Below are 20,674 nucleotides of genomic sequence, written 5' to 3'. Positions count from 1 at the left end.
TCCCACAATGCGCCGCGCCCCTTCTCCTTAACGCATTACCTCATCCCATCAGCCACTGCGAGACCGAGAATCTTCTGGGTGGTCGTCTAGGCAACGCACCTTATCTGGATACAGGGAACGCCCCGTGAACGCCTGCAGCCAATGGGAGACTCCAGAGGTGACATCATGTCTATTTTTAGAGAGGCCGTGGCTGCAGATAAACTGTGCCTCCACGCTGAAAGTCAGTATACACACACAGAGAGCCAGAGAGGTACGAAGTGAATAGGAATGCTATTGAACTATACGAAGTTATAGCACTTATCGCGTCTCATTCAAAGAAGTGGGGACAGAAGCGAAAGAAGGACTTTGAAGAATTTATACAGCGTTCTGAGTCAGACTATCGCTGCAGTTGAACAGAAAATTTTTCGCGGGACAAGGAGGAGTGTGTTTACAAGTTAGAAGTGTGTGTACGGGACACGCTTCTATTCTAGACTATTTCCTCGGCTTTGGAGGTTGAAAGCATTTCCCGACACAGTATGACACTTTTCTCAGAGTTTTACAACTGAAAGAACGAGAGAGAGGGGACCGAAACACACATCTCTGTCTGTGTGAGTAGCCTACGAGAGACATTTCAAACTGAGTTTTTGGTTTATATTCTATGTCTACCAAGATGGAAACTACTTTCTACGACGACTCACACAACGCTTTCTTCCAGCATGAGAACGCGGGCTACGGATACAACCCCAAAGCACTGAAACACAGCATGACACTGAACCTGGCTGACCCAACCATCACACTCAAACCTCACCTCCAGGCTAAAACCAGCGATATCCTCACCTCTCCGGACGTGCAGCTCCTCAAACTGGCCTCCCCAGAGTTGGAGCGGCTCATCATCCAGTCCAGCAACGGCCTGATCACCACCACACCTACCCCGACGCAGTTCCTCTGCCCGAGGAACGTGACTGATGAGCAGGAGGGCTTTGCCGAGGGGTTCGTTAGAGCTCTGGCGGAGCTCCATCATCAACACGTCTTGCCCAACGCACCTGGGGTCCCAGTCACCTCCGCCGGGCAGACAAGAATCAACAACTCGACCACACTCCCACCTGTTTGCTCCGTGGCTGGGAGCACTGTTTATAACAACGTAACCATGCGCTCTGAGTCACCTGTCTATGAAGACTTGAACACTTTCACCCCGGCTGTCACCACCAACTCAGCCCCGGGTTATACCACCTCAGTGCCTGCTATGAGCTTCCCGTCTGCCCCGCCTCAGCTCCCCATCTATGGGCAGCAGTCTCACCCACACCCCAGGCTCACAGCCCTGAAAGAGGAGCCCCAGACGGTACCTGAGATGCTCGGGGAGACCCCTCCACTCTCCCCTATCGACATGGAGAATCAGGAGAGGATCAAAGCCGAGAGGAAGCGCATGAGGAACCGCGTCGCCGCTTCCAAGTGCAGGAAGCGGAAGCTGGAGCGCATCTCCCGGCTGGAGGACAAGGTGAAGAACCTGAAGACTCAGAACTCCGACCTGGCTTCCACAGCCAACATGCTGAGGGAACAGGTAGCCCAGCTCAAACAGAAGGTGATGAACCATGTCAACAGCGGCTGTCAACTCATGCTGACGCAGCAGCTCCAGACCTTCTGAGGAGGAGAGGACACATGGAGAAAAATAGAGAGAAAGAGTTTGAACGAAAAGGACAGATCGTTTATAAGTGACTGGATGGCTGTTCCGTGTCTCCGTGGCATTGTGACAGGGAGAATGGGACAGTAACAGCACGAGACTGGTGGGAGGGAACCGTGACTGGCTGGCTGCCTCTAACCGGGTGCTTCGCGCGCCACCGTTGCACACAGGAGTTGGGGCTCGGGACAGAGCAGAGCGTGTGATGAAGTTCGCCGGTACACTAGACTAGAGAAAAAGAAACAGCAACAAACAGGACAAACGGATGTTTTGTTTCGTGTTGTTTTTATTGACTGGACATTTGTTGTCGTTGACCAACCTGTGCTTTTATGCATGGCCCTTCGTGATGATTCAGTATTAAAATAAACAAAAAGACAGTAGATTTTAAAACTTCCTGGCGCCGAAGGAGAAGGCATGTAGCCTACTCTAAACAGATGAAAAAGTTTAACAAAAGCTGCCTACATTTTGAGTTACAATGTAATTGTATTCTTAATTGTATTGAATTAGAAAAAAGCTTAGTTACTAGTTTTTTTCTAAAGTTGTTTTAATGGGGTTCCACTCATTGTTATTAGTTGTATATAAGATCAACTTGGAGTACTTACATTTACCATTTTGTAATAAGAAACAATATAATTTTTTATGTTCATTTTCTGAGCACTTCAGAAACGATTCGATATTTAAGAAATGTAATAAAACATATGTGAACTGAATACAATGCCTCTGTGTGTGTGTGTGTGTGTGTGTGTTGTGAAAGGATGTGTATTGTGTGTGTACACTGAAACATGTTGCAACATGTTGAGAGAGCAGCAAGTTCTCTGTACCATGAATGCCTTATTGATCCTGAGGTTAGTGATTGAGTTTCACAGTCAATGACCCTGCTAGCTCTCTACAGCGCACTGGTTAGACATTGCTGTGGGGCTGAGTAATCTGGTCCTAGACCTGTGGTTATAGGTTCAACCTCTACAGCAGGGATGTAGGCCAGTATAGTGTAGATTAGAGTGCAACATGAGTGGGCCACCTAACGCCTCAGCTCCACTTGAGTCTCACCATCTAACAGGGTAAAAGGAAAACAGAAACTCTGAATGTTGTGAAGTGGCCAACTTTCACAGGCCTCCAGGGTATATGCTTCTGACACACTGCTATGGTTGAGGGACCAATAAAGTAAATAATGATTATAACTTCAATTACTCAATCATGATACATTATTAACAAATATATTGATAAACAGAACATTGGAATATAGGCCTATGGTTACATTGTATCCAGACATGTTATATAGAGGGGTGGGCAGAGTCATACAATTGTAATAACTAAGAGCATAATCATAACGTTTTAATAACTATCCAGCTAATCAAGATAAGGTTATACAGTCAAAGACAGCCGATGAGCACCTGCTAATACAGAAACTGTAAATAAAACGTACACCTATACAGTATGAGCAGAAAGTATGTGATTTCCTGTAGGACTCTGAAATATTCACTAGAGGGCGACATTGCCGATGAGATGAGCACAGTTAAAACATCAGGGTCTCTTCTCCAGGGCCAAGGCTCAAGTTTATTACTGATGAAGACCATGTTCAGGACAATACAGAACAAATAAAATCATGTTTATATTACAACAGTACTCATAGAGGAATAGAAACTGATGTTCAAGAAACAAGTAGTTTGCTACACAAATACATGTTCCCTATAATTAAAACAGGAATATCTAGAAATATCTAGAAGACACAATATCTACACAATGTACTACAAATATACTAACTACAAAGTAGGTCGAACTCAGATCTTAAATCCCATGAAAAAAATACATAGTCAGCCTAGTAGCAGCCTAAGCAGAGAGCTCCTGTAAATATGTAACATGTAAATGTACAATTATTTAAAAGTGTTTTTAATTGTGGATTTTTAATCAGCTGTTTTGTTTTTGATGACATTGAGTTGATTGCATATTTCTGGTGGTTTTGAAGCACAGATTTGCAGATGGACTGGCAGATCAACTCTTTTTGACTTGGCTAGCTAGCTGGCTAATTGTTTTTGTTCAAATGATGGATCTGGACACTGTACCAGCTTTTTTGTTTCACCTGGCTGCTGGTTCCTGATCTTTTGAAATCATCAATTGAAGTGTCACCTGAAGCTTGAGAGGAATAGAGTACCACAGTATGAGTCATAATACTCATAAAACCTAGCGGTCAAACAGGGAAATGGTTCCAATTGTTTTTCCACCATTCATTTTTTCCATAGTGGATTTTAGAAGCACTTAAAATAAGGGCTGTGTTTCATGTAGGCTTACCCTGGTGTGACGTTTTGATAATTGTGTAAATCTCTCTAGGACAAGGTGACTTTTATCAATATATTTGTCTGTATTTTTCCCCCAAGAATGAAATACTAATTAGCTGCTAATGTGCCTATCATAAAGAACTACAAATGCCATGATGATCTGGACGAGACCGCCGAATTGAGGCAAAGGTAAGAATCTCTGGATGAACTATCTAATGTTAGTTAAATGTAGTAATTAATAAATAGGCTACATTTTTTAAATGGACAATTCTATGAACTGTCTTGTGCAAGTTTTAAATTGACACAATACCTGTTAGCAAAGGCGTCAGCTAGAGATGACGTGCAGGAGCTTGCAGGGATTTGTAGTTTTGCATGATGTCTAGTTTAATGCTAATTAGCATTTTCGAGAGTCTGAGAGTAAGTAGAGCCGAATATATTGATAAAAGCTAACTTGTCCGAGAGAGATTTACATGGTTATCAAAACATCACGCCAGGATAAGCCTACGCGAAACACAGCCCTTATTTTAAGTGTTTAAGTGGAAAAATGAATGGTGGAAAAATGATTGGAACCATTTCCCTGTTTGACCGCTAGGTTTTATGGGTATTATGACACCTCCACTGTGGGGCTCTATGGGAGATGCAGTAAAGGAATGCAGTACTGAGGCAGAGGGCTCATAGAGAGGATGACTGGCTACTACTCTGAACTGTGTGTGGTGAGATTTCTGGCGCCCAGAGCTGCTGAGGCATCACCCAAGTGGGTGCCATATATTGTAAAGGAGGAGGTCCAGTAGCTACATGACTCAGGCTGGTACCCAGAGTAGCCCTCTACATGATCGTCACCAGACTCTTCATCAACCATCTCCTTGACCACTTTCCTCTGATCAAGCCATGAACTCAAAGACTTGGCCTCTATTGGTTGACCTAACTATAGCTAGGCTACTCATGATGATGTACCTGTATTACTTGTTTATTATTTGAGATTGTTATGAAAAGCGCTATAGAAATTATTATTACTGTTCAGGTTTTATTCTGTAGGCTACTTATAAGACCTAATTGAGGAAGTACAACTAAGAACAGTCTTATGGAAGAATATTGAGCCTGAATTTTAATTAGATAAACAGACATAATAATTTACACAATATTCAAGTGGGTCAGTCTCAAACTGATTGTATCAGTCTGCCCTAACATGGGAACTTACCTGACCATGGGTGTGTTTGTAAATTCACTCTGGAGTGCCAGAGTGCGCTCAGACTACGCTCTGGTCGTTCATAAATTCAGAGCCTTGTCAGATTGTCGCTCTCTGAGCGTTCAGAGCGCACACTGGACAGTCTAACCAGTGAGTAGGGTTGATCCGAGCGTTCTGACCTCACAACTGCAGTCAAGCACCCAAGCTAACTGGCTAAAGTTGGCTAGCTTGCTAGCTACTTCCAGACACAAACAAGAGAACATCTCACTCTGACCATTTTACTGGCCATAGCAGAGCTGGTTTGGCTCTTTTCATGTTATCTAGCGCGTTGGTGGACTATCTCTGTGCTGTTGGCAACAACTTATTAACATTTTTTTGCTGACCTTTACTGACACCGGTCATATTCAACGGGTGTTGCCTGTTCATAAATTCATCAGTTATTCTGCGCTCTGGCACACTCAGATGAGAGTGCTCTTAAATCGGAGTAGATAGCCAGAGTGAATTTACAAACGAACCCCGTTTAATGACAGAGAACGGTGGGAAGACCTACGTCATCCCGCCAGATAAAAGCACACATGCCACGTTCACGTCCTAGTCGGAACTAGAAAACTCGTATATTTCAGATTTGATAATTTGTTGTAGTTATACACGTGCTGCGTTCAACTAGTTAGCAAGTGAAAACATTTTTAAACCCAAGAGTTTCTAAACCCAGATGCGCAACATCGCGACCCTTCTGGGAAAGCTTGCGAAACAGACAAAGAAGACCAGGCCGAGGTTTGTGGTTTGAGAAGTCAATGAGAGAAGTGAACAATTCTTCCTTAGTTGTTCATTTTCTCGAAATCGAAAGGCACAACCTAGATTCGAGCCAATGTCTTAAGTATTTGAACATGTCATTACTCCAACCTCGTGAAAGTGACAAACTGACACATTTTCATTCTTGTCAAAAACGTGTTTCTGCGCATGAGCTTAGCTAGCCAAAGTCGCCATGACATCGCCAATAAGCGTTATCGGGGATTTCTATTGGATGAGCAGTTTCATGCTATCTTCATACTGTACTGTACTGTCTTTATAGTATGCGTTTTTTACTGGAAGTGGCGCTTACGCTCTAATCTTGGCGCGGGACAGACCAAAGCAGCATGCGTTGCACTTGATAGGAGCGAGCGTTCACTGCCCGTTGTCCTCCAAGCAGGTTGTTTGTTTGTTCAAAGGCAGATAACTACAGACGTTGCCAAAACAGTAGCTTTAATCCTTGTAACACATGGTGCCATGATAGAATGCAATGTTAAGCAGAATGAAATATTTAAAAGTTATTTAAGAATAGGCCAATCATTTATTCAATTTCTAAATTAACCCTTGCAAAGATAAGGTTTATTAATTGGCCACACAAAGGTTGTTTAATAAGGTGATATTTCTGATGGTTATGAAGCTTATAACAGTTATCAGGATGGTCACAAACTGTAGCATAGTGTGGTCTATAAGTATGTATAGCAGCCATCCATTTTGTTCTTCAATTTCACAAACACTATGAGAGACAAATATGGATTGTTCAATAACAAGGTGGGTTTCATAGCCTATATTAACCTTAAATTAATCTAACATTTTCAGTACTGTAGCCCTCAGCGTGCAAAGAATAAATGGAAACTTTCAGACTTTCAATCCTAAATTCTCACATGAAGATGCTATGCAGAGGTCAGCCAGTGCTTTGTGGTTTCAACCTTACTAGTCCTTGATTTCCTTCTGGAAAAAATGTGTACTTAACACACACACACACACACACACACACTTTCTATAATGGAAACAGGAGCCAGGTTGCAAATTCCTTTACTATTTCAACACCTCTTGCAGAGTAAGACACCGTAATTACTTGTAAATAAATACTAAACACTATGATAATACAGTTTAATAGTTAATTTGTTCTATATTCACAACTGTCCAACTATCCATCGCTGTCATGCCAACATGAATAATATCCTTTGTGCAACATAGTAGTAAAGGCCAGTGAACAGGTTATTCTGTTGTACAAATGAGGCATTCAAGTAACTGACAACATATGCAATATAGACAATACAAATGTGATGCTTTTTAGAAGTCATTTTTATTAAGTTTGTCCCCTGTTGTTTTCAGAGCTCTAGCTGCCAAATAGGCCCGTGTGGATGCCACCCTCCCAAACCTCTCTTCAGCCCTCCACCTGGCTGTCCAGAGTGGGAGTGAGGTCATAACCCAGACCCTGCTGGAGATAAGCTCAGACCCCAACACCCCCGGGCCTAAAGCACACACCCCTCTGCACCTGGCTGCCCAACACAACAGGCCTACCATAGTGTGGTTACTATTAAAGGCTGGAGCTCAGGTATTAAAATATGTCCACTCATGGTCTGTCTATTCCTAAACATGATCTTTATTTAGTTCTCCCCCCTTACAATGTAACTTATCATTATCATAAGTGAACAACTTTTGAACCAACATGTTCTTAATAAGGTTGTTAGGAATGGTTTTATCCATTCTTCTCTCCTCTCAGGTGAATGCTGTCTCCCAGGAATGCAAGACCCCCCTCCACACAGCCAGCCAGAAGGGCCACTCAGACACAGTGAGTCAGCTCTTGAAGGGCCAGGCAGACCAAGAGTACACCGACAGGCAGGGCAGGACTGCCCTGTACTGGGCAGCTACTACCCAAGGAGAGGGGGCTGTGGTGGGACTACTGCTCTCAGCTGAGGCTGACCACAACGCCACCAACGGGAGAAGAAGACGCTATTACACTTATCAGCCATGGAAGGGAGAGTGGACGCCGTGTCAACACTATTGGTGGGGAAGTCAAGGGGAGGGGCCAAAGATATGGACGTTTCCACTCCTCTCCACTACGCTACGGCTAACGGTCACGTCCGAGCAGCCGCCGCTCTCCTCTCCTCGAAGAACGTAAAAGATGGGAACGTGTGGAGGAAAATGCCACTGCATGCTGCCTCTGAACACGGCCATGATGGCCTAGTGGAGCTGCTGCTGAAAGGCAGGGTGAAGATAAACGCTCTGGACAACAGCAAAGACATGCCCCTGCACTGTGCAGTCTGTGTCGGCCACCAGAGGGAGGCAAAGAGGCTGGTGGGATGGGGAGCACAGGGGACAGGGCAGGGGGAGAGGGCCAACCTACAGATCAGAAATAATGTAGGGAAGACCCCACTGCAGGTGGCAGAGGCTGGGGAAACACAGGGACACGAGGACATCGCCACCCTGCTGAAGAGAAAGATGCTACTCATCAAATAGAGGAGAAGATAGAGTTTCCAACAGAGGGCAGCTAGATATCTGGAACCCTTACTTGTGATAGATTACTCTAGACAAATGACTCAATTTTGTAATATGTAGTAGACAGAGTGAGTGAGCACAAATGTAACAATGATTATGAATTTGTCATTGCTTTATTCTGATTGCTGGTTTTGAAATGCTCCCTGCACTAAATGTTACATTTCAATCAAGAGCTCAATTTTGTAAAAAGTTTGAAATAAACATTTTTTAATTTTATTTAGGTTGTGTTCCCCCAATTACAACACTTGGTGGCCTCATCAGATTGAAATTATCTCACTGCTTTAAGCACTCAGATCACAATATGCAACAGGGGAAGAGAAGAATATCCTATGAATATAGGAGGAAACTTTTTTTAAACGTTGAATTCATGTTTGTTCAAATATGAAGTCTGAAGTTTACTATTCCTGCTGCCTCCCCATTTTTAACAATATATATTTACATTTTAGTAGATGCTCTTATCCAGAGCGACTTACATTCTTTTTTAGTGAGTGCATACATTCTTTTTTATACTGCTACTTTTTTATACTAGGTTGTGTGGATTTATGTTCATTTCCTGTTCCCTGTAGTGTAATTTACTTTTCTTTAGTGAATTGTTTAACCCCCATCCAGTTGGTGGCGACAATACACCTTTTTTTGTGTGTAGTTCGCCAATATACCCAAAGAAGAAGAATATTGCTGTAAACTAGCGTGTTGCTCCCAAATGGCTAGAAACGAGGAGAAACAACTGGGGAAATTGAACAGATTATGGCTTCAAAAAGAAAGAGATGGCAAGTGGCAATCAATCACCTTTCAATAGATTGAGTATTCAGTTCGTCTTCATTTTAGCTACACGTTAACTATGGCTCTTTGCAGTGCTAGCAAACACTGCTAGCATTATCTAGCTAGCTACTGTAGCTAGCTAGTTAGACTTCCAATCAAGTTAATTTCGCTCTCTGGCAAGCTTGCTACTGCCGACATAGCTAGATGATAGAAAACGCAAAAGTCACACATTTCACGTTATTTTTTAGCCCAGAACACCCACTGCCTTAGCTATCAACGAGCGAGCCTGTTCTTAACAAGCTAGTTAGTTACATTCTATCTCTGGTCCACGATGTTATGTTCGGTTTGAGTCTTTTTCAATGCCATGCATCTTTCCATTCATCCCTCCAAAAATGATATTACCCCCGATTTTGACAATAGTGTGCAACTCAGTGTTACCAACTCCTCAGTAAGGAAAGTAGCTGTTGGCTGTCCTAGAAGTCGCTAAATGACGTCACCACCTGCTTTGCATAATTGGCCATGTGCTTGTAATTGTGATGGATGCTGTAGGAGAGAGGAATAACGTAGTGGAAGAGACAAAAAGTGAGTAAAAAACACCCTACATTTACATCCCGCCCTGAATGTAAGCCAGGGCGGGATCAGCCAGTGGCGGTTTCCCGCATGCGCGATTCATTTGCAGTCTGGACACGGAGGGGTGAACATCTCCTGCGCTGACTGCAGCTGGGAGGGACTGCTGCACGAGGACTGGGCCGCCTGTGAATGCTTTGGGACGGGGCTGGGGCCCACGGCAGCACCGGCTACCCAGCCCCAGCATCCCATTGGTTCCTGCTTGAACCCCAACCCCCCAGTAATGGGAAACAAGGTTTTCTGAAGGCTTGAGCATGACAGGCTGGGGTGAAGGACACTGTCTACCGCAGGGTTCCCCAACTGGTGGCACACGGGCCGAATTTGGCCCGTGGGTGGTTTTATTTGGCACCTCAAGTTTTTTACAAAATGTTCATTGTTGAACATAAAAGACTGTAAAAACACCAGGAAATCAGCGCCAAATGATTTTCATTTAAGAAACCTGTTCCCAAGTATTCCCGTATTCAAATGTAAGCAAGGTTTGAAGTGATTATGTTTTAGTCAAATATATTTGTTTGGGCTTCTTGCAGTCAATTTGCAATCTACAAATGATTTGTACATATGTTCCTGCCCCCTGACCATCCGCTCAAGAAAAACCCTCACTGTTGTTAACAGAACTGCGGGAAAACAGTGTCCGACAGGCGGGGGCGAAGGACACTGTCTAGTACCGGTCACCCCCACCACCCATTAGCACATCAGGCGGGAGGCTGGGGTGACACCGTGTGCTAGCTAACTATACTGAACAAAAATATAAAAGCAACAATTTCAACAATTTTTACTGAGTTACAGTTCATATAAGGAAATCAGTCAATTTCAAATGAATGCATTAGGCCCTAATCTATGGATTTCACATGACTGGGCAGGTGCGCACCCAATCAGAATGAGTTTTTCCCCACAAAAGGGCTTTATTACAGACATAAATAGTCCTCAGTTTCATCAGCTGTCCGGGTGGCTGGTCTCAGACGATCCCTACGGTGAGTGTGAGCGAGTGACACAGGGAGGAGGGAGACAGAAACCAACCAAACCGACTCGCGCTATAGTAGACTAATAGCTGCCATAGCTAGCTTATGTATCATCCAATATGATTACCTAGTACCTGTCTTGACTGCATCAAACCGGGAGAAGTTAGCTAGCTAGCTAGGTTAATTGAGGCTGCATGCACTTTCTCGTCCTACACAGTTACAAACAACAACAACTCCATTCAGAATATAAAGCAGCAGCCTACCTGTTGGCTCTTGGTTGTTGTAGCCTATCGTTCTCCTTTAACTTTTAATTCCATAATTTTAATTCCATCTTCCATTGATTAGATATCTCCTAACTTTTGCCCCACACAGAGGCTCTATGACTGTAGCCTATTGCTGCTTTGATGACTTGTGGTTGGCCAACAACAACAGCAAGCTACACACGCCCCTCTTGTGAAAAGCAAAGAGCAGCAGCATAAATTATACAATTTCTCTCTACTGCAGCAGTCACGTTTGTATCTGAATGGGTCCTTCCGGACAAGGCAGTTAAAATTAGAAATACCCGAGACCCGTGAGAATCATATCAGATCCGACCCAGACCTGTGTCATTATTTAGAATTCAGTGTCCGGACCTACACAGGTCCCGGATCGGGTCTCGGGTATTCGGGTACAGGTGGATCCGTGAAGACCTATAGTACAGGTCAGCTCGTAGTTCAGGTCCAACGCATGCGGATGGACAATAACTATTCTTGCGGTAAGGGTACAACTCTAAAGTAGATTATTTTGTACTTTGGATAAATGACAGATTGCGCGTACAGAGAAAGGTTTGTCAGAACTCTAGCAACATTTTTACTTTGGTGAGTAACGAAAGTATATTAAAGCCAGTCACTAAACACAATTGTGATAAAATTCCTAATATATGAAGGGTAGCTGACTAAACTCAACCCCATTGTGAAGGAAGTTTCTGATGAGCTCCACCAACGGAGTTGAGCAGAGACCAGACTTTGTGGAATTCAGCTCCGACTACATCGATTCGCTTAAGGTTAATACTTCAAAACATTTAAATTATGAAATGCTTACCTTGTTGTACCTACAGTGAGGGGAAAAAGTATTTGATCCCCTGCTGATTTTGTACGTTTGCCCACTGACAAAGAAATTATCAGTCTATAATTTTAATGGTAGGTTTATTTGAACAGTGAGAGACAGAATAACAACAAAAAATCCAGAAAAACGGATGTCAAAAATGTTAAAAATTGATTTGCATTTTAATGAGGGAAATAAGTATTTGACCCCCTCTCAATCAGAAAGATTTCTGGCTCCCAGGTGTCTTTTATACAGGTAACGAGCTGAGATTAGGAGCACACTCTTAAAGGGAGTGCTCCTAATCTCAGCTTGTTACCTGTATAAAAGACACCTGTTCACAGAAGCAATCAATCAATCAGATTCCAAACTCTCCACCATGGCCAATACCAAAGAGCTCTCCAAGGATGTCAGGGACAAGATTGTAGACCTACACAAGGCTGGAATGGGCTACAAGACCATTGCCAAGCAGCTTGGTGAGAAGGTGACAACAGTTGGTGCGATTATTTGCAAATGGAAGAAACACAAAATAACTGTCAATCTCCCTCGGCCTGGGGCTCCATGCAAGATCTCACCTCGTGGAGTTGCAATGATCATGAGAACGGTGAGGAATCAGCCCAGAACTACACGGGGGGATCTTGTCAATGATCTCAAGGCAGCTGGGACCATAGTCACCAAGAAAACAATTGGTAACACACTACGCCGTGAAGGACTGAAATCCTGCAGCGCCCGCAAGGTCCCCCTGCTCAAGAAAGCACATATACAGGGCCGTCTGAAGTTTGCCAATGAACATCTGAATGATTCAGAGGAGAACTGGGTGAAAGTGTTGTGGTCAGATGAGACCAGAATCGAGCTCTTTGGCATCAACTCAAGTCGCCGTGTTTGGAGGAGGAGGAATGCTGCCTGTGACCCAAAGAACACCATCCCCTCCATCAAACATGGAGGTGGAAACGTTATGCTTTGGGGGTGTTTTTCTGCTAAGGGGACAGGACAACTTCACCGCATCAAAGGGACGATGGACGGGGCCATGTACCGTCAAATCTTGGGTGAGAACCTCCTTCCCCCCAGCCAGGGCATTGAAAATGGGTCGTGGATGGGTATTCCAGCATGATTACACAAGCACATATATTTATAACTTCCTACTATTCGGGGTCAACTCCTTACACATCTAGACAGCCAATACATCTCTGTTGCGAGGCAGGAACTTAATTGGTTCTTCTCACTGGTGTAGTTATGGCCCTGCCTGATGCTAGAACCTTTGTGGGCATGGAAGTGTATCCGTGTGAAATCGGGCTGTTTCTTCTCACTTCATCTGACCTGACCTCGGGCCGAATTCCTCGCTCCTCCCTAATCCGCGACTGTCCTACCTTATCAGTGACTGAAACAAGACTGTTTTCCCTTGCCTCCCTTTTTAGGAGCCTTGATGTTCAACAATAACATGTTTGACAGAATGTAAACTTTCTGCTCTCCGCCTTGTCTCACTCAGTAACTTTCCATACACCACATTCCTATACACCCTTCATTGACGCCAACCTATACCTTCCTTATACATGTAAAGTAATCAGTAAGTTCTAGTATGGTAACATGAATAAGTATATTTAAAGCTAGAACCCAACACAGCCCAACACCTTTCAACTTATTCAGATCTGGGTGATCAGTTGAATCCGGTGTGTTAGTGCAGGGCTTGAATAAAAGCCTGTGTTGAACATTACTGTAATGTGTAGCTAAATGTAATTCCTTCTCTGTAACCTGAAACAGAGGGCCATATCAAAGATGTCCATGAACCTAGACCCAAACTGGTGAGTTGGCCTACTCATTTAATCTAATTGACAGTGTAATTCACACATGCTTAATTGGGGATAGATATGACTTGCACCTATGATCTGATATGTTTTTTCTCCACAGTCAACACTCAATTCAGCCTCATCCATTAAAAAGTGGATCCCAAGCATCAAGAGTGAAATCGAGTATTATCTGCAGGTAGGCTTTTTTTTATTTTTTTATTTCACCTTTATTTAACCAGGTAAGCCAGTTGAGAACAGGTTCTCATTTACAACTGCGACCTGGCCAAGACAAAGCAAAGTAGTGCAACAAAAACAACACAGAGTTACATATGGGGTAAAAAAAAACATAAAGTCAGAAATACAACAGAAAATATATATACAGTGTGTGCAAATGTAGCAAGTTATGGAGGTAAGGCAATAAATAGGCTATAGTGCAGAATAATTACAATAGTATTAACACTGGAATGCTAGATGTGCAAGAGATTATGTGCAAATAGAGATACTGGGGTGCAAAAGAGCAAATTAAATAGCAATATAGGGATGAGGTAGTTGGGTGGGCTAATTTCAGATGGGCTGTGTACAGGTGCAGTGATCGGTAAGGTGCTCTGACAACTGATGCTTAAAGTTATTGAGGGAGATAAGAGTCTCCAGCTTCAGAGATTTTTGCAATTCGTTCCAGTCATTGGCAGCAGAGAACTGGAAGGAATGGCGGCCAAAGGAGGTGTTGGCTTTGGGAATGACCAGTGAGATATACCTGCTGGAGCGCAGACTACGGGTGGGTGCTGCTATGGTGACCAATGAGCTAAGATAAGGCGGGGATTTGCCTAGCAGTGATTTATAGATGGCCTGGAGCCAGTGGGTTTGACGACGAACATGTAGTGAGGACCAGCCAACAAGAGCGTACAGGTCACAGTGGTGGGTAGTGTATGGGGCTTTGGAGACAAAACGGATGGCACTGTGATAGACTACATCCAATTTGCTGAGTAGAGTGTTGGAGGCTATTTTATAAATGACATCGCCGAAGTCAAGGATCGGTAGGATAGTCAGTTTTACGAGGGCATGTTTGGCAGCATGAGTGAAGGAGGCTTTGTTGCGAAATAGGAAGCCGATTCTAGATTTAACTTTGGATTGGAGATTCTTTATGTGAGTCTGGAAGTTGAGTTTACAGTCTAACCAGACACCTAGATATTTGTAGTTGTCCACATACTCTAGGTCAGACCCGTCGAGAGTGGTGATTCTAGTCGGGTGGGCGGGTGCTAGCAGCGTTCGATTGAAAAGCATGCATTTAGTTTTACTAGTGTTTAAGAGCAGTTGAAGGCTACTGAAGGATTGTTGTATGGCATTGAAGCTCGTTTGGAGGTTTGTTAACACAGTGTCCAATGAAGGGCCAGATGTATACAAAATGGTGTCGTCTGCGTAGAGGTGGATCTGAGAGTCACCAAGCAAGAGCGACATCATTGATATACACGGAGAAAAGTGTTGGGCCAAGAATTGAACCCTGTGGCACCCCCATAGAGACTGCCATAGGTCCAGACAACAGGCCCTCCGATTTGACACACTGAACTCTATCTGAGAAGTAGTTGGTGAACCAGGCGAGGCAGTCATTTGAGAAACCAAGGCTATTTAGTCTGCCAATAAGAATGCGGTGGTTGACAGAGTCGAAAGCCTTGGCCAGGTCGATGAAGACGGCTGCACAGTACTGTCTATTATCAATCGCGGTTATAATATCGTTTAGGACCTTGAGCGTGGCTGAAGTGCACCCGTGACCAGCTCGGAAACCGGATTGCATAGCGGAGAAGGTACGGTGGTATTCGAAATGGTCGATGATCTGTTTATTAACTTGGCTTTCGAATACTTTCGAAAGGCAGGGCAGGATGGATATAGGTCTGTAGCAGTTTGGATCTAGAGTGTCACCCCCTTTGAAGAGGGGGATGACCGCGGCAGCTTTCCAATCTCTGGGGATCTCAGACGTTATGAAAGAGAGGTTGAACAGACTAGTAATAGGGGTTGCGACAATTTCGGCGGCTAGTTTTAGGAAGAAAGGGTCCAGATTGTCTAGCCCAGCTGATTTGTAGGGGTCCAGATTTTGCAGCGCTTTCAAAACATCAGCTGTCTGAATTTGTGTGAAGGAGAAGCGGGGGGGGCATGGGCAAGTTGCAGCAGAGGGTGCAGAGTTGGTGGCCGGGTTAGTGGTAGCCAGATGGAAAGCATGGCCAGCTGTAGCAAAATGCTTGTTGAAATTCTCGATTATTGTAGATTTATCGGTGGTGATAGTGTTTCCTAGCCTCAGTGCAGTGGGCAGCTGGGAGGAAGTGCTCTTATTCTCCATGGACTTTACAGTGTCCCAAAACTTTTTGGAGTTAGTGCTACAGGATGCAAATTTCTGTTTGAAAAAGTTAGCCTTTGCTTTCCTGACTGCTTGTGTATATTGGTTCCTAACTTCCCTGAAAAGTTGCATATCGCGGGGGCTATTTGATGCTAATGCTGTACGCCACAGGATGTTTTTGTGCTGGTCAAGGGCAGTCAAGTCTGAGGAGAACCAGGGGCTATATCGGTTCTTAGTTCTGTATTTTTTGAATGGGGCATGTTTATTTAAGATTGAGAGGAAATTACTTTTAAGGAACAACCAGGCATCCTCTACTGACGGAATGAGATCTATATCCATCCAGGATACCTGGGCCAGGTCAATTAGGAAGGCCTCCTCGCTAAAGTGTTTTAGGGAGCGTTTGACAGTGATGAGGGGTGGTTGTTTGACCGCGGACCCGTTACGGACGCAGGCAATAAGGCAGTGATCGCTGAGATCCTGGTTGAAGACAGCTGAGGTGTATTTAGAGGGTATGTTAGTCAGGATGATATCTATGAGGGTACCCATGTTTAAGGATTTAGGGTTGTACCTGGTAGGTTCGTTGATAATTTGCGTGAGGTTGAGGGCATCTAGCTTGGATTGTAGGATGGCTGGGGTATTAAGCATATCCCAATTTAGGTCACCAAGCAGTACAAACTCAGAGGATAAATGGGGGGCAATCAATTCACATATGGTGTCCAGGGCACAGCTGGGGGCTGAGGGGGGTCTGTAGCAAGCGGCAACAGTGAGAGACTTTTTTCTGGAAAGGTGGATTTTTAGAAGTAGAAGCTCAAACTGTTTGGGCACAGACCTGGATAGTATGATAGAGCTCTGCAGGCTATCTCTACAGTAGATTGCAACTCCACCCCCTTTGGCAGTTCTATCTAGACGGAAAATGTTATAGTTGGGGATGGAAATTTCAGAATTTTTGGTGGCCTTCCTGAGCCAGGATTCAGACACTGCTAGAACATCAGGGTTAGCAGAGTGTGCTAACGCAGTGAATAACTCAAACTTAGGAAGTAGACTTCTGATATTTATGTGCAAGAAACCAAGACTTTTGCGATTACAGAAGTCAACAAATGATAGCTCCTGGGGAGTAGGAGTGATACTGGGGGCTACAGGGCCTGGGTTAGCCTCTACATCACCAGAGGAACAGAGGAGGACTAGAATAAGGATACGGCTAAAGGCTTTAAGAACTGGTCTTCTAGTGCGTTGGGTACATAGAATAAAGGGGGCAGATTTCCGGGTGTTATAGAAAAGATTCAGGGCATTATGTACAGACAAGGATATGGAAGGATATGAGTAAAGTGGAGGTAAACCTAAGCGTTGGGTAACACTGAAAGAGATAGTATCTCTAGAGGCATCAATTGAGTCGGTCTCTGAGTGTATGGGTGGAGGGACAAAGGAGCTAACTAAGGCTGGTTTAGCTAGGCTGGGGGGTCTACAGTGATATAGTACAATTAGAAATAACCGAAACAACAATAAACTAACCATGTTTGGGCTGAGGCTAAACATAAACAGGATGTAGTACCGTAAAAAGGAACAGTCCAGCAGATATCAGCTGTATAGCTGAGTTATCATAAGGTCCGGTGGTGAAGTGCTAGTGAGTAAGAGGCCACGGCTAGCGTGTGCTACGTCCGTTTTGTTGTAGCCAGCTGGTAGCGAAGAATCCGGAGTTAAAGGTCCAGTGATTCCGGCGGAAAAACTGATATGTTCTGGGTCGATAACGCGCAGTGCTGACTGGCCGAATATCCGGTGATCAAAGTCCAGTGATTAAAATTAATCCCGCGTGAAAAAATCAAATGTTCTGGGTGAAATACTGCTAGCTGTGGCTAATAGCAAGTAGCTAGTTCAGTAGCTAGTTCAGTTTAGTGAGTAAGCATGTGCTAACGGGCCAGGGCTAGCAGATGGATGGAATCTTCGTGGTTACGTCGTAACCACATCAGACGATTTCGTCGGCAGACCAGTCGTGTAGGATCGGCGGGGCTCCGTGTCAATACTATGTGGTCCCGTCCGGTTGATAGAGAGGTAGATAGCCGGGAGATGGGCCTAGCTCAGGTTGATTAGCCAGACCACAGCGTCCGTTTTGTTGTAGCCAGCTAGTAGCGATGAATCCGGAGTTAAAGGTCCAGTGAATCAGTGATTCCGCGGAAAAACTGATATGTTCTGGGTCGATAACGCGCTGTGCAGACTGGCCGAATATCCGGTGATCAATGTCCAGTGATTTAAATTAATCCCGCGGAAAAAAATCCAATGTTCTGGGTGAAAACACCGCTAGCTGTGGCTAATAGCAAGTAGCTAGTTAGCTGGCTAGCTAGTTTCAACTGGAGATTCTAGATTCTAGATAAAAGGTAAGTCAATAATAGAATCCGTTCCACATTGAGTGAGGCGGGTTGCAGGAAAGTATATTTTGTAGAAGGATGAAAAGTCTGATAGGGAAATATGTACGAAAAATACAAAAAAACAGGGTATTTACAGGCTATTTACAGACTCACGACAGAAACAGGACTGCACTACTTCGCCATCTTGGAAGTGATGATGAGTGAGAGTAATAATGCTGCTGTTTATTGACTGGCTTTGCTTTGCAGTCTGTGTGTGTGTGTGTGAGAGTGAGAAGAAAGGATGCCCACGCACTGAAGTTTCATGTTAAACTGAGTATGACACACTACATTTTTTTCTGTCTCTGTCTCTCCCTCTCTCTCAGCAGTCCCAGTTGTCTCACTACCCTGAGAGGAAGATAGCAGAGTTCCAGCTGAGCATCCAGGGGCTGGAGAAAGAGTATAAACGCTTCATCTGTAAACTGCAAGCCCTGGACACGACCTGTAAACACCAGCCCTGGACACCTAGAGCATACACCAAGAGGAGAGCAGACACACACATCTCCCCCAATACCGGTCAGTTTAACAGGCTTTGGCTCTGTTTTCTAGTTCCAACCAGTTTTGGTGTCTTACCTCTAACATAAACAATCAGCTTTCAAATGCTATATGGGTTGTCTTCTATTAAGAAGAGAGGTTCCCAATTTGTTTTGTAACACGATCATAGTCATAACCAACCTAAATGTATTGTGGCCCATAAAAAAGACCAAACCAATGTTACAGCCAGGTTCCTGTCTTTAGCCTTGACCCCAAAAATATCAGGCATGACTAACATTTTGAGAAACCCTGGTCTAGAGAAAGGGAATGTTTAAAAAAAAAAGGCAATTCCTGGTTTCTCTCATCTGTAGCCAAGAAACTACGCAGTCTCCAGTCATGTGATCTGAGCAGGCCGGTGGGTGGAGCAGAGAGTAACTGGGTCGTTGAAAGTACAGGAAGTGATGCAACATCAGCCTCTGAGAACCAGGGACACTTCCACCAATCAGGGACTTTCCTCAGCCCATTTCCAGTTGACCTGACTAATGCCAGCCCAGCAGCCTCAGAGTCCACCAATCCAGACGAGGATCAGGACCAGCCCCTGACCTTTGATCGCACCCGTCTGGCGGTGGCTCTAGCTGGGTCCAGAGGCCCATTACAACCACGGTCATATCACACTCAGAGCCTGGCCAGGGTGCTGCTCTCTGGGCTACCCAACCTCCACAGCTCCCCTCTGGGACGGGCCATTGCTACACAGGACAGAGACAATACAGGGGGAGAGAGAATAGACAGCACAGGGACAGGAGGAGCCCAGATCACCGTTAATGATGAAAAGAGCACAGGGCATGTACTGGGACTAGGCTGCTACTCCTCCTCAGACGAAGAAGCAGACACATGATATGGCTCTGTTATTAACACTGGATCCCTGATCACTACTCAGAACCCAATCTGCCATTCAGGAACATTCCATGCTCCAGTACTTGTCCATTTGGCTCTGAACTCTAATCAGCTGTTTTGAACCACAGGTTCTTTATTTTCTTATTGTACATTATGTAAATACACAATAAAAAGGACAATGATACAATATACTTCAATGGCTTTTCTTTTTCTTGCGAAAACAAATGTGACCCAACAGACAGCCCCTTCTGAGATTGTGGTGCTGAATTCTACTTTAGAAATAATATAAGAACCAATAATAATTAGTAGAACAGACATTCACTCCATTCTGATTGTTGGATTAGAACACGAAACAATAAGTGCAACAGATGATCTGCAAAGGCGATGACAAGAATAGGATGTCTATATTTCAGGGTGACATATGTCACTCTCAGGTTTCTATTTCTGTTGCGTAATCAGTCTCCCCCAACATCGGTCAGTTTAACAGGGTTTGGCTCTGTTGTCTAGTTCCAACCAGTTTTGGTGTCTTACCTCTAACATAAACAATCAGCTTTCACATGCTATATGGGTTGTCTTCTATTAAGAAGAGAGGTTCCCAATTTGTTTTGTAACACGATCATAGTCATAACCAACATAAATGTATTGTGGCCCATAAAAAAGACCAAACCAATATTACAGCCAGGTTCCTGTCTTTAGCCTTGACTCCAAAAATATCAGACATGACCAACATTTTGGGAAACCCAGGTCTAAAGAAAGGAAATATACAGTACTAGTCAAAAGTTTTGACACACCTACTCATTCAAGGATTTTTCTTAATTTTTACTATTTTCTACATTATAGAATAATACTGAAGACATTAAAACTATGAAATAACAAATATGGAATCATGTAGTAACCAAAAAAGTGTTAAAACACTTTGCCTTGATGACAGCTTTGCACACTCTTGGCATTCTCTCAACCAGCTTTACCTG

General features: G+C 44.0%; 3 protein-coding genes across 5 annotated transcripts; all 3 read left to right on the top strand.

Annotated features, from left to right (window-relative positions):
• The first annotated feature begins 220 nt into the window (after nucleotides 1–220).
• Nucleotides 221–2,838, top strand: LOC311131296 (transcription factor Jun-like). Its single transcript, XM_084164193.1, has one exon. It carries the CDS (start codon nucleotides 638–640, stop codon nucleotides 1,619–1,621), a length of 984 nt encoding a protein of 327 aa, XP_084020319.1. The 5' UTR covers nucleotides 221–637; the 3' UTR covers nucleotides 1,622–2,838.
• Nucleotides 2,839–6,637: 3,799 nt separating this feature from the next.
• Nucleotides 6,638–8,365, top strand: caiap (CARD- and ANK-containing Inflammasome Adaptor Protein; the record flags this gene model as incomplete). Its single annotated transcript, XM_084163869.1, has 4 exons — nucleotides 6,638–6,670; nucleotides 7,257–7,460; nucleotides 7,629–7,697; nucleotides 7,853–8,365. The coding sequence occupies 4 exons, from the start codon at nucleotides 6,638–6,640 to the stop codon at nucleotides 8,363–8,365; spliced, it is 819 nt and encodes a 272-aa protein (XP_084019995.1).
• A 697-nt stretch (nucleotides 8,366–9,062) lies between these two features.
• Nucleotides 9,063–19,893, top strand: LOC311130461 (uncharacterized protein). 3 transcript variants are annotated; one of them, XM_084163192.1, is made up of 5 exons: nucleotides 9,063–9,745; nucleotides 13,588–13,628; nucleotides 13,735–13,809; nucleotides 18,662–18,851; nucleotides 19,181–19,893. In XM_084163192.1, exons 1-5 carry the CDS (start codon nucleotides 9,700–9,702, stop codon nucleotides 19,702–19,704), a joined length of 876 nt encoding a protein of 291 aa, XP_084019318.1. In that variant the 5' UTR covers nucleotides 9,063–9,699; the 3' UTR covers nucleotides 19,705–19,893. The 3 variants fall into 3 exon arrangements, with proteins under 3 accessions (XP_084019318.1, XP_084019316.1, XP_084019317.1); XM_084163190.1 differs by having other exon boundaries at nucleotides 9,071–9,171; nucleotides 19,181–19,888; XM_084163191.1 differs by having other exon boundaries at nucleotides 9,088–9,171; nucleotides 18,665–18,851; nucleotides 19,181–19,888.
• Nucleotides 19,894–20,674: the final 781 nt, after the last annotated feature.

The sequence above is a fragment of the Coregonus lavaretus genome (genome assembly GCF_964263955.1).
Source record: "Coregonus lavaretus genome assembly, chromosome: 6".
Lineage (NCBI taxonomy): Eukaryota > Metazoa > Chordata > Actinopteri > Salmoniformes > Salmonidae > Coregonus > Coregonus lavaretus.
This window is presented reverse-complemented; position numbering and strand designations above follow the sequence as displayed.